This window comes from Euwallacea fornicatus, chromosome 6, assembly GCF_040115645.1.
Source record: "Euwallacea fornicatus isolate EFF26 chromosome 6, ASM4011564v1, whole genome shotgun sequence".
In the NCBI taxonomy this organism is placed as follows: Eukaryota; Metazoa; Arthropoda; class Insecta; order Coleoptera; family Curculionidae; genus Euwallacea; species Euwallacea fornicatus.
In genome coordinates this window covers 2,019,867-2,033,164 of record NC_089546.1, presented here as the reverse complement: position 1 = coordinate 2,033,164, position 13,298 = coordinate 2,019,867, and the positions used below count along the sequence as shown (strand labels likewise).

At 33.8% G+C, this 13,298-nt stretch overlaps 1 protein-coding gene across 7 annotated transcripts in view; it reads left to right on the top strand.

Moving 5' to 3' along the window:
• The window catches only part of Slik (Sterile20-like kinase), a 35,441-nt gene that overhangs the window by 20,072 nt on the left and 2,071 nt on the right, over positions 1-13,298 (top strand). For 4 of the 7 annotated variants that reach the window (XM_066282960.1, XM_066282959.1, XM_066282961.1 and 1 more), the window contains 19 exons: positions 304-382; positions 438-520; positions 575-673; positions 728-1,061; positions 3,239-3,410; positions 3,471-3,609; positions 3,662-4,042; positions 5,698-5,824; positions 6,759-6,894; positions 8,368-8,501; positions 8,555-8,774; positions 8,825-8,986; positions 9,054-9,186; positions 9,328-9,542; positions 9,598-9,696; positions 9,755-9,977; positions 10,631-10,713; positions 10,827-10,983; positions 11,469-11,811. In XM_066282960.1, the coding sequence (XP_066139057.1) occupies positions 304-382; positions 438-520; positions 575-673; positions 728-1,061; positions 3,239-3,410; positions 3,471-3,609; positions 3,662-4,042; positions 5,698-5,824; positions 6,759-6,894; positions 8,368-8,501; positions 8,555-8,774; positions 8,825-8,986; positions 9,054-9,186; positions 9,328-9,542; positions 9,598-9,696; positions 9,755-9,977; positions 10,631-10,713; positions 10,827-10,983; positions 11,469-11,777 (3,285 nt within the window). In that variant the 3' untranslated portion in view covers positions 11,778-11,811. The remainder of the gene's footprint in view (positions 1-303; positions 383-437; positions 521-574; positions 674-727; positions 1,062-3,238; positions 3,411-3,470; positions 3,610-3,661; positions 4,043-5,697; positions 5,825-6,758; positions 6,895-8,367; positions 8,502-8,554; positions 8,775-8,824; positions 8,987-9,053; positions 9,187-9,327; positions 9,543-9,597; positions 9,697-9,754; positions 9,978-10,630; positions 10,714-10,826; positions 10,984-11,468; positions 11,812-13,298) is intronic. The other 3 variants (XM_066282964.1, XM_066282962.1, XM_066282958.1) reach the window with 2 other exon arrangements.

Below are 13,298 nucleotides of genomic sequence, written 5' to 3'. Positions count from 1 at the left end.
AACAAAGTGAATGGTATCTATTTCCCTATGAAAAACACAAAAGTGGTTCAAAAGAGAGAGAACTTCTAAAGGTGTGTCGAAGTGTGTGACGTTATGGTTTGGTTTTAGTCGATTTTTACTATAGGAACGCTTTAAATCAATCACCCCTTTACTAAAGTAAAATGGATGCGGCTTGGTCATAGATTTCATTATTTCATTTGTATGATTTTATTTTTTTTGTTTAATATTAAATTATTTACCAACAAAGATCTCAGTAGTGTGCTTTACCAGTCTGTTTTAAACCATAACTATCAACTTTTATAGGACAACCGAGCGTCTCAAGTTCCTCTGGACATCGAGGAAGACGCGACTTCAGTACACAGCAGTGAGCCTGAGCGTAAAGGTGATTAAAATTTCCATTTCTCACATTTTACTAATTTTTGTTTCATTTTCACTAGAATCGCCGTCGCCTGTCTCCGAAAAAGATGACAAGAAAGTGCCAGTTCCAACACCTTCCGCGGAACCTGTCGAAAAGAAAATTGTAAATAGGTTGTTATTTCTAAGATAAAATTGGTTTATTTTGAAATATTTGCAGCCGTCTGCAGAGAAAAAAGAAGAACAAATCATGCGACGGATATCACACGAGAAAGGTCCTGCGCCTCCACCTCCCCCACTGCAAACTCAGCATTCACAAGTATAATTTTCAGCTCTTTCATGTAATATATTTACGTAAAAAAATATAAATTAGGAAAAAGACAAAGGTCCAGCTCCTCCTCCTCCTGTGCAGCCAATTGTGCCTGGCCAATTAAACCATGTTGAAATTAAAGAACCTAAACCGACTACTGAAATGCGGCCTCTAAACAACCTGTCTCAAGGTACTAAGAGCATGGCGAAAGTTCCGAGCCTACCAAGAAAAGAAGGTGAAATGCCGGTTCCTCCACCACCACCCATTTTACCTAGCAGTGTTTCACTACCGACTCCGCCTTTGTCACCTGTCACTCCTCCGGACACGCCCCCTGAGATAGAACGAGCGCCGATTAGGATTGCAGACATACCTTTACCGCCAACTTCAAGCTTTGAAGGTAAGCAGTTAATGTGAAAATTTCACGCCTCGATTAAATTGAAATCAGAGGCTTTGTTTTTGCTACTTGCTAAGCTCAACTTTGCCAATTTAAACTTTTTTTTATTGTTGCTTCAACTGCAGTTATTGATTGGTTCAATATTTGCTGATGTTTTCAACTAGATTCACGTATTCCTTGACGTTTGTCGCATTTAAGTATATCTATAATTAAGACAAAACTACACTATCAAGGTTGACTTATTGCCTCGTCTATAAATTTTAACAGGCTAAACAAATATTTTCCAAACAGTTAAAACCGGAAACATAAAAAAATCATTTTTAATTCTTGGAAAAAAGTTATTGAATCTTCAAAGTAGTTGCGAATCGAAGTAGACACATCTACAATTGAGACCTAAAACAAAAAAATCTGTATTTTTTCTTGAAATTTTTTTTTAGCTTCGAAATAAATGAAGTTAAGATATCATTCTTCAACCATGTCCAGAGATGGTCCTAAGTACCTTCTATAAAAGCCAAAATTGCAAATGATTTCCACTTTCAACTAAAATTCGATTTACGTCGTTCTTATTGACTCAACGAAACTTAACTATAAACCGTAAGAAACATCAATAATCAGCAACATCCACTTTCACTCACAATATGAAAGTTAAATGCTTTCATATTGTGTTGTACTTTCACTTAGTAAAGTATGTATATACTAAGGGCGTACCAGTGGCCAAAAAGTTTTGTGAAGTTAAATATACAAAATATCAGTTAAGTGGTGCCCCTTAACTGATTCCACCAAATAAATATTAAATCTCAATTTTTATCGTCAAGTTACTTTTAAGTACCAAATTTAAACAAATTCTTTAAAAAACTGTAAGAGTTATTTGAAAAAAAAAGAAAAATAAAAGTCTGACACGCTGTAGTTTGCTTAATAGCGGTATCTAATCCGGGGTTCATAACTCAAATAATTTTTTATTTAAGGTATTTTCCATTACACTGTATACCATTACTTAAGGATCACCCAGTATAATAAAAATAAAGTTACTACTAACTTTAACATTTAGCCCCAGTTTGTTAAAACTTAAGAATTTACAGGGCTAAATAATATATGTATGTATGGGGTTTAATAAATTTAATTCTTATATGAACAATGGCTATAAGCATCGTGTCGCAATCTTACTGGGACAATATCTTTTCCACCGAATTGTCCAGAATTTGTAACTTTTATTAATAACACGTTTGTGGGCAATGTACTCAATACTTAAAAAATCTCGGAAACTGCTAAAGTTGCCTCCGAAAGAGCCAAATTTGACTAATTATTTCGGCTCAAACCGAAGGCGCACGCAGTTGACATTTGAAACTAAAGAAAATTTAATTTAATTTCCTAAATTACAATTAAAAATCAAACACAAACGAGACGATATTCCCTGAAATATCATATAAAATATAATTTTTAAAAGCGCGATTTTTACTTGATTTTGACCGAGTAAAATCCAAGCAAGATTATAATAAAATTTACCGCAACAGCGTTCTAATGCAAATGAAAATTAACAATAGAAAGATTAATATTCTGGATGTTTCTTGTCGAGAACCGAAGTATTTTATTAGATTGACCAGCATGTGTTTCAGTGAATAATGCATTTTTTATGATCGCCTTCATAAACAATAAGTCATTTTTTAAACAATTAAAACAATTTTCTAATTATAAAACATGTTCGAATAAAAAAATCTTAGTTTTAACCCTATCAAAATCCTAATACAAAAAATAATTTTAGAACGATCAAGGACTCCTAACTTAATAACACAATAGTCGAATGTATTAACAAATAACGTACTAAAATGTACAGAATAAACAACCTTTTAAAATTATATATTACTTATCTTCCTTTATCATTTAAAATATTTGAGATAGTAGCTCTGCAGAACAGAGGGCTGAAAGAGGCACAGGAAAGTCTACATAAAAAAAAAATTTCCTCGTTACGAAAATCCACATGTTCCAGCGATAAAAAATCTATCCCGTTCGAGACAATAAGAGTGGAAATTTTTCAAAATGACATGCTGCATATGCTATTATATATTTCTTTCTTTTCTGTACAATTGAATAAATTTTCGATATATTATCGTAATCGATATAGTACATTTTCGTTAATAGTTTACTGTTAGGCCTTTATTTAAAATATTTGTCTTTTCTTTTAGTTAAATCAAAATCAGGCAAGGATTTCACAGACGACGCAAGTAGGTCCTCCAATATCGCCCAAGTAAAGCGGGCGCTTGAAAGCCAGTTAGGTAAAAGACTGTCTCAAGAACAAGCCAGAATTCCTGTGATTGAAAATATTGGAGATAATATCGTTACTGTAAATAGTTCTAAGTGAGTTCAGGTTAAAGTTGAGTGTGTTCTAAAAATATGAAACGGTGCGATGTTTTTTAGCGGCACTACACCAGAGGATAGTATGAACTTTGTAATTCTATCAACCCCTCAAAGCGAGAGAAATAAAAATACATCTACTATTACTATTAATTCGGATTCCCCCGATATGTCCAATAGTCTGGCTTCAAATATAAATCAGGTATATTAAATACACATATAAAGATATCCATATGAAGGAGAATTTTCTTTAGATCACAGTGGTCACAACACACCCTCCAATAATCATCGATAACTCTCATATGGGATCCCGGACATCTTCCGCCTCCCCAAGCAATCACAGTTCAAGTGAAGTGGTAATTGTTGCCAACGAAACTAACAAAACCCACATCGAGTCCTCCTCCGATGATGATTTTTGTCCGTCTTTGGACTCCCTGGAATACCCTCCTCCAAGCGAGTTCCGGGATAAACCACAGAAGAACGGAAAAAAACTTGACGAGAGTGAGGTGTTGATAACAGACTCAAGTTATGTTATCAACGATTCAGGTTTAGATGTCTCAGAAGATAATTCTAGGTTACTGGATACTAGTCACGTGTCGGTCGTTAAAATCGATCAAGAAAAGGTGCAGGTTAAGGTAGGTTTTTAAAATTTGAACTAGAAGGTTTAGATTTATAATTATAAGCATTTCATATTAGTTCTAGAACCGACATTACAGATTTAGTGATAAGTTAGAAAAAAAAAACTATTCCATAAGTTAAAATGAATTCAGGATCTTTGATTTCCAAATATGAAATTATGTAATAACGATGTTGTCAATTGTAGCAAAAGTTCCACGGTTTAAGGAAACATAAATAAAAACTGATTTAGTATACCCATTGGAAAATTCATAAACTTCAAATTATATTTTTACCAATTTGGATGAAAGAAGTGAAAAAGATTTTTCTCATTTAATCTCTAGAATTTTTTACAATAATAGGAAGTGAATATCTCTACGTTGCTACTGCAAATTAGATTTAAAACGCGTAACACAGTTTTTCATAGTTACAGAATAATATTGGGATGTTCGATAATTAATGTCGTTTTATTCTCATAGATGGCTTAATTTATACATATATACATATTGAGTAATAGTGATCTCGTCGCTTATATTATTATATACCGTTTTAAACGTTATGTTTTAGACTTTTTTCGATCGAAAATTGAACGTGATTAGTAAACAAGAAGTTGTTTAAAATTTAAGTTGAAGATCGACAATCAAAGTGAGCGTTATCGACACATTTTATTATTTCACTTTCGAAAGGACAAAAATGCAGTACAAGCTCAGAAAAAATTGTGTGAAGTTTATGGTGAGAACTGCCTTACCGAACGCCAGTGCCAGCGTTGGTTTTCTTGCTGTTGTTCCGGAAATTTTAATGTTCAAGATGCACCACACAGAGGACGCCCAATCACCATTGATAACGATAAAATAAAGGCCTTAATCGAAGCTAATCGGCGTATGACAACTCGAGAGATAGAAGAAAAGTTGAACATGTCGAATTCAACGGTTTCTCTGCATTTAAAAAAGCTTGGGTACGTTAGCAATTGGATGTTTGGGTTCCTCACGAATTGAAGGAAATTCACCTCACCCAACTCATTAACATATGCGATTCTTTGCTGAATCGTAACCAAAACGACTCACTTCGAAAAAGAGTCATAACGAGTGATGAAAAATGGATTGTCTACGATAACGTAGTCCGAAAACGATCGTGGACCAAACAAGATAAACCTGCGCAATCGACGTCCAAAGCCAATATTCATCAAAAGAAGATTTTGCTATCTGTGTGGTGGGACTACAAGGGTATTCTTTATTTTGAAATGCTTCCGACAAACCAAACTATTGATTTGAATGTTTACTGACGTCTGCTATCGAAATTGAACGAAAAAATATAAAAAAAACGTCCTAAACTCGCTAATCACAAATGGGTACTGTTCCATCATGATAACGCTATTGGAATTAAATTGAGAACTGATACCTCATCTACCATATAGCCCTGACTTGGCGCCATCAGATTATTATTTGTTTCGTTCTTTTCAAAATCATTTGATAAAAATCAAGGCTTTTTCGAACGCGAAATTTTCCAACTTGCCGGAAGATGGCAAAAGGTCATCCACTAAGATGGCCACTACATAATTGATTAATATTTATTATTAATATAAGTATATTCACTTTGAAAAAACATAAAAAATACGACATTAATTATCGAACAACCCAATAGTAACGTTTTTATTGTGATTTTTTTTTTATTTTAGGATTCGACGTCATACATAATCGACAAGTCTGGAGGCGAAACTTTCCGGAGTTCAACCAGCGATTTGTCTAATACCAGTTCGGGCAAATCAGGCAGCACAAAGAGCGATTATGGGGATGAAACTAGGGGTGAGTTGCTTTTCTGGTGTATTTGTTATGTGACTGTAGAAGTGTAAAGTAATATGTGCTTCTAAAAAAGATATTTCTATATAATAAAGATTGGAAGGAAACGTTTCGTACAATCCTTAAAAATTGCATTTCCCTAACCTAAATCAATTAATAATGTGACTATGGACCATAGGAATTTTTATTTAAAAGGGTAGGCATTAATGGTTTAACTTAAGAACGGTTATGATGATGAAAATGATGAGACTGAGTTAAAAAAAATAATACCATGCATTCAAAAGTAATTTCCAGCGACATTGAGATCTTCAAAAGAATAAACGTTACTGTATCGCCTAAATTACGAAAAAGTTGCATATTTTAATTTTATATATCGGACATAGATGTCACAACGAACAATTCTTTTGAAATTGGTTTAGAGGTTCATCTTTACCTTAACTTGTTTGTTATTAGTCAATCCAAAATTTGTGTTAAAACCTGGATGTATCTATTTTCTTTTTTGTTTATTTGAGAATTGCTATCATTGCTGTGATAGCAGCAGCCATTTTTTTCCTGCTCTTTTTTACGTCTTACTAATTAAAAACATCCTTCCTTAACAGTCACAAACTAAAGTACTTTATTTTAACCAATAATGAAGTAAAAAGAGTGCATTGGGGATTTGAATCAGATTTGCAATGAATAGGGATATTTTAAGTGATGATTACCCTTGTCTGTAAGCTACTTTACAAGCGGTTTAGCACGATACTGAAGAACCCGTCATGAAAAATTATAGTATCCTAGAAAAACTTCACGTCCTTTACAGTTACAGGTATAGCTCTGGCGACAGGGCCTACAAATGGTTATATATTGTCAAAAAGCCTTACAAAGCTTCTAAGTATGGTACATTTCAGCTTTACTCCTCGCGGCTTCTTTGTCAGTTTTTAATTAACCTCATTTGTAGGCACTTCCATTATTTTGGACAACTACAAAATGAACGGCAGAATAGTATACTCGTCAAATGGCGAAGACAATTACAGGCGAAGCGCCTTGAATGGCAAAATATATTCAGATAATTACGAATCGGCAACTAGTGATAGGTAAACACTACAGTTACTGTCATAGGTCCCATGACAACTAATATACAGGGTGTTACTGAAATCATTTTCTTAAATTTAAGCAATGATTAAGAACATCATTTTAAACAAAAAAGTCCCCTATAAGAGGGGTCGCAAATACAACCATTTTCCCAAAAAATAAAAAAACATCTTTTAAAAATTGGCAACGTCGCGTCGTGTTTATTTCATTTTGATACCGCCCTAGGTAGCCGCATAAGCTACATATGGTGCATTTACATAGGTTTTTTAGATTCGATAGGTTTTATGTTTGCAATGTAAATATCATGTGATTTTTATTTTATTATTTCGAAAAACTGCTTACCTTTAAATTATTGTAGTCACCTCTAGTATAATATGTTACGTTTTACATATTACATTAAATGTTCGAAATGTCCACCATTTGAGTTCGTAACATGTACGACAGCATTTTAACCAATTTTTCCGTTCACGATCAAAAATTCCTGGCGTATTCCTAATATGGTTAGCGACAACTAAAATGCATTGTCGTATTGATTTTCATCCCTTATTTCAGCAGTGTAGACCAAATTTTTCATGAAATTCCAAAATAAAAAATCCTAAGGATTAAGATCCGGAGATCTGACAGTCCAACGATTGGAACCATTTCTTCCTATCCATCTAGCTTTAAAATTATTATTTAAGTACTCTACATTTTCATGTGGGTACTGTTCATAATTCGGAATACATTCACGTACGGCTCACCCAAATTAACTTTGGGGGTGAGGTGTTACGTGTAATGACAGAGAAAGCATTCGAACAAAGAACGAGGTCAAACTAAAATATTAAAAGTATAGAACAACATGTAGTTCATGACAAGTGTGAAAACTAAGAGCGGTTTTATCTTGTCCCTTCTCACTGGGCCCTAATGGACACCATTCGTCCATAGTGCCAGGCGTATCTGTACGGGATATTTTGTCAGCTAAATTGGGAAAAAATTTATATGACGACAAAATAACGCGATGCAGGTGGTTACCTAACTCAGATATTGGTACGGTAAATAGGCCTACCTGTTCACAGCACATCCGATGCTCTATTGCTGCACACACAAAGTTAACTTAAGCGAACCTTTGAAGAGTCAGATATCCAGGGTTCAGTGCGGCGTTGCCGCTTAAGGCTACTTTTACCGTTTTAGTCGTATTATTAGTTTTAATTAAGTTTTAAATTGCTTTTAGCAATGTTAATGCTTAGTAATTTAAACTTTTTTGTTACACATCAAACAATCAACATCTGTCAAGTAGGTTTTTCGATATTTTATTCAAATTTTAAGCTTATCATAGGTCTTCGGTTGCCAAGTTAAAAAAAATTTTTCAGCTATTATATTTTTAACACTCGTTAGGAATTATTATTTAAAATGATGTTCTTAACCAATTGTTAAATTTTCGAAACTTATTTTACTAACATTCTGTACATTTATTTTATACATGATTCTTGTGCCAGGTCTCATAGCGATTGTGGATCAGTTCGCAGCACGGATTCTCACCCTAGGAGGCCTATATCAGTGAATAAATCCGATGTCGAAAGCATATCCATAGCCAGTCATGAAAGTAGGGGTAGTAATGAAAAGGATTCAGGTATTTTTGGATTAATTATCGTAAAGTTTTAACTGAAATCGTGGTTTTTTTAGTGAAAAATGATGATGAAGTGGAGGAGCAGAGTGTAGTTTTAAGGAAGCCACCCAAAACTCAGTCACAAACCGCTGCCATATTGAATAGGAAAACTCGAAAACGAACGCGCAAGTTTATTATAGATGGAGTCATGATCACAACCACGACCAGCAAAGTTATATACGGGGACGAAGATAACCCTGAATGGGATCCGTTATTTAATAGAAAACAAGAACTTCGGTAATACATGTGTTATAACCGGGAATTTCCTTGTTAACCCGTGATTTTAGTGAGCTGAAATTACTTCAAAAACAAGAGCAAAAGCAATTTCAGGATTTGGCCACTAAGGAAAGCCTCGCACTTGAGCAACAGGAGCGTAAATTTGAACAGGAGAGGCAAAATTTAGAGAGGACTTATGAAAACGATTTAGAATTATTAAGTAGGCAACAAAGGTAATCTTAAAAACAAATTTTTAACTAAAGCTTATTATTCTTACGTTTTCTTTTTTTTTAATTAAAGACTGCAAATTGAGAGAGCCGAAGCGCAACAAGACGCAGACTTAAGGGGTACCTCAAAGAAAATACGCGCCGAACAAGAAAGGGAACTTAAGCTATTCAGAGAAGGGTTGAAGCAGGAATTGAGACTTCTCAAGGTAGGAAATTATATTATATATTTTGCTAATTTTGTTCAATCATAAAATGACACAATTATATTTGACATTAGCAAAATTAGTTGCATTATCAAATTTACATTCAATTTGGTTTATACTGTATAGTACACCTATGTGTTTCAGGCCGAGGTGGACTTGTTACCGAAAGAGAGGCGAAAGCAAGAGTTTAAAATGCGGAAAGATAAAATGGATTTAGATCATTCGGAGAGGGAAAAGGCATTCCTGGAAAAACTAAATGAAAGCCATGAAAGTTCGTTAAGACGATTGAGCGATTCACACAGGGAAAAGATCGCTTTAATGGAACGGCAGTTTTTGCAGCAAAAACAACAACTTACTAGGTATTTATACATCATAAAATTAATAATAATTAATTCAGATAATATGTATTTTTAGAACTAGGGAGGCAGCTCTGTGGGAAGTTGAAGAGCGACACATCCATGAGAAGTATCAGCTAATGAAACGGCAAATTAAAGATATATTTATGTTACAAAGGTAAATTAATTTAAACCGATCTTGATCTCTGCTATTGCTCTTTTTGCTTTATGATTAGGCATCAAATGCTGACGCGACACGAAAAAGAAAAGGATCAAATCAAGAGGCGTTCAGTGAGAAAAGAGGAAGAATTACTTAAGAAACAGACTGCTGAAAAGCGTACTCTACCCAAACGGATTCGTAATGAGATGAAAGCTAGAGAGGCCATGTTCAGAGAATCGATGAGGATATCAATTTCAGGTGCTTCAGAGCCAGAAATCGAGAAAAACAGGTTTAAGGAGGTAAATTTATCATTTAATAATTATGTGTGGTTGCAGTACAAGAGGTGACTGGTCCATTTCGTATTATTTATTTTGTCAACTTCTTTTGCAAAGTCTGTGTAAACAATGTCTATTTGTTTCCTACTGGATATACCTTTTGTTGTAAAATCTACAAAATTAATTAATTTATTCCTAGAGAGTATCCTTATAGAAGCCATGTTGAAATTTATTTAAAGGAATTTTTTAGATGAGGATTTATAATAGAGCTGGAAAGGTTAGAGAAAACAATTGCAATATTTTAATAAAATCGAGGTTGGCGTATAATTTTTGATTTCATTTCGCGGGCCAGATTTGAAAATTGGAGATATATGGGATATCTTAAGTTTATCAAACAATGTAGGAGTATTGAAAGCTAGAATGAACATTTTTTTAAATGGTTTGGTTAGGGAAAGATTATTTAGAAAACGAATAATGGAATTCGTGATTGTAAGCTCTTTTATTGTCACGATTACACACCAGAGATACAAGAGAAAGTTGCAGAGTTATACTGCCTTATGAAATATTCCAGAACAGCATTTGTGTATGTTGCTCCGGTGTACGACCGGGCTTATGACAATGTCTATGTTCAATCCTAGAAAAAGGATTATTATGACTGACTTATACCATATTTTCAGTTTCAAGAGAAAGAGAAGAAACGGTACCAAGCTGAGCAACAACGGTTCGAACTGAAGCATCAGAGGCAGCTCGAAGAGCTAAGGTGCGAAAGTTATATATCTAACTTATATTACTATTAAATTCAAATTTTCTGATAAAAACACTAAATTGACAGCAATAAATCATTTCTATTAACTGTAAAACACGTTACCTCAGGGCGATGAGCGAGACAACCATTAAAGAATTAGAGCAACTCCAAAATGAGAAAAAGAAAATGTTGCTAGAACACGAAACTCTGAAGTTGAAACAGCGGGAGGAGCAGTTTACCACCGAACTCAGGGAATGGAGGGCCCACTTGAAGCCCAGAAAACAGGTGAGTAAAAGAAATTACTACATCCCCGTTTTATTTTCCTAATGCAGTGTGTTAAAAATATATATATATTACCGTTTAATGGTGCAATTAAATGCTATGGGGGTATATTTTTATTAACACGTGTTAGAGGCGTAACAGTATGATCAGCTCTGATATATGTAAGTCAATCAATACAAATATCATATTAACCAAAATATACCTTAATCTCGTTTTCTTTCTTTTTTTGTATGAAAATGTATCTTGATATTTCTCCCTTTTTGGGTTGTAACAAAAATGTATTATTTAAGTAAATATTCGAGTATTTTGACACTTTTTTGGGACTCTGTATAGAACTTATACTGATAGCTTGAAAATTGTCACTATTGTTGTGTACAGCACTCGTGTAGTTAATTTTTTTCATTGTTTGATGCCTCTTATATTTTATGTGTGTTCGAACCGTCATTTTTCGCAAAATCCGTGTAAACTACATTCCAAAAATGATCCAGAAAATCGAGGAACAACTGCATCGCGAAGCCGCCTCGTGCAAATACGTTCAATACCTGCCTCGTCTTACTATTCCCGAACCGGGCAGCAGTGCAGATTTTGAAGAAAAGCAGGAGGAACCAATGCAAGCTTCCTCGGTACCATCGAGTCCCTATTTGAGTCGAAAGCAATCTTCTTGGGGACACCACAGGACATGGAGTACAGGGATTTTTAGCGTGGCAGCTGCAGATGCAGGAGGCAGCAAGCTGGAGCGCAATATTATCGAGAGACGGAGTTTCAAAATAGACCAAAGCGATGATTCCGCGGCTTGATGAAGGCATTTTGGCGATAAGTTAGAGTTTTGAGGTATTTTAGGGATTTTTGAAAAGAGTTTATTGGTGTTTTGGACCATAATTGGAATTTCTAACAGTTTTAGAAAGGTATAGTGAATATAACAAATGTAATATGCAACACAAATAAATACATATAAAGATAAAACGATATTCTTGAACAGCAACTCAATTTGTGATTACTGTGTTGAATGTAATTGATTTTGTGGCTATTTACGTACAATTTTATGTTCTATCTTTTTTTCTACAAGGCATATTTACTTGTCTTCCATTTCGCAGTTTTACTTACTTCATCTTTATTGAAAGTATTGCTTTGTTATATGCACGATATGTCTTTAAAAACATTAAACATTCCAACTAAATGAAATTTGTAATAAAAAATAACTCATTTTATTTAATAATCAACTTAAGTCCAAGAAAATAATAAACTCTGGATCGGTTTGTTGTCCATTAGATCCTTGGTTTTGGTTTCCTCATTAAGGTTTAGGTTGGATTTTTTTGTTTCATTGCAGTACAACACTTTAGATTCAGGTTAATTTTCCGTTCTTTGTGCTCTTGTCCTCGTCTTAACTTTGTGAAATTTTGGTTCGCTATTTTCGTTGTTTTTAATGTTTTTAGTATTTCTATGGCTGATTTCGTTGTCTTTTCCACGTAAGTATGAGATGTTCAATTTGATATTCAGTTTAATGTGATATAAGTAAGACAGTTATTTTTATTTGACTTAAAGTTCTGATTTTGCCTCAGTTTCGTTAAAGAACTTCTCAAAAATTATATTTGTAAGCGCTTTTAAGAGCACCGGAGCGCCTTTCTGCAATGACCAATGTTTTTATCAAAGTTATTTTGATTTTAATTGGTGATAATTTGGAAATTTACAAAATGTGAACAAAATATTTTGAAAATTCTACTAGCATGTAACTCATTTAAACCGGAAAAAGTATGAAATTTAGGTTTTTACAGAAGACGTTTCTACTTTCGAATACATGTTAAAATCAGTGGCATATACACTTCTAAGATGAATCAATACTCACAGTTTTTAGATTGCAAAAGTCCTGAGCTCTCCTTGAAACTTTCATACTACGTCAATGAATTAAAATTCATTTTTTTACATTATATAATGTTTTTTTTTGCTCGTTGACAAACATAGGGCGGTAAGTGAGCTGTAAGGGAACTTGTCTTTATTAAAAGATGGACATTGAAGATATTTTTTGTCGATATAATTGAACCGCTTTGAGATGATCACGAAATTTTTAATATAAAAATTTTGACGAAATAAAAATATCTTGTTAAAAGATGTCTTAAACAGTCTTAAATCAGGGTTAGTTTTTAACTTTCTATTTGCAATTTTTATTGCATTTTGACCACACACCTATCAAACAGGTCACTTGCACAAATTGAATTGTTACGCCTATCCTTTTTAGGCTCATGACGAACCGGTGATAGTTTGCGTAAAAAATATTTCACACTTCAAATGAATATATTTGAAAATCAGAGGCGTAAACAGTC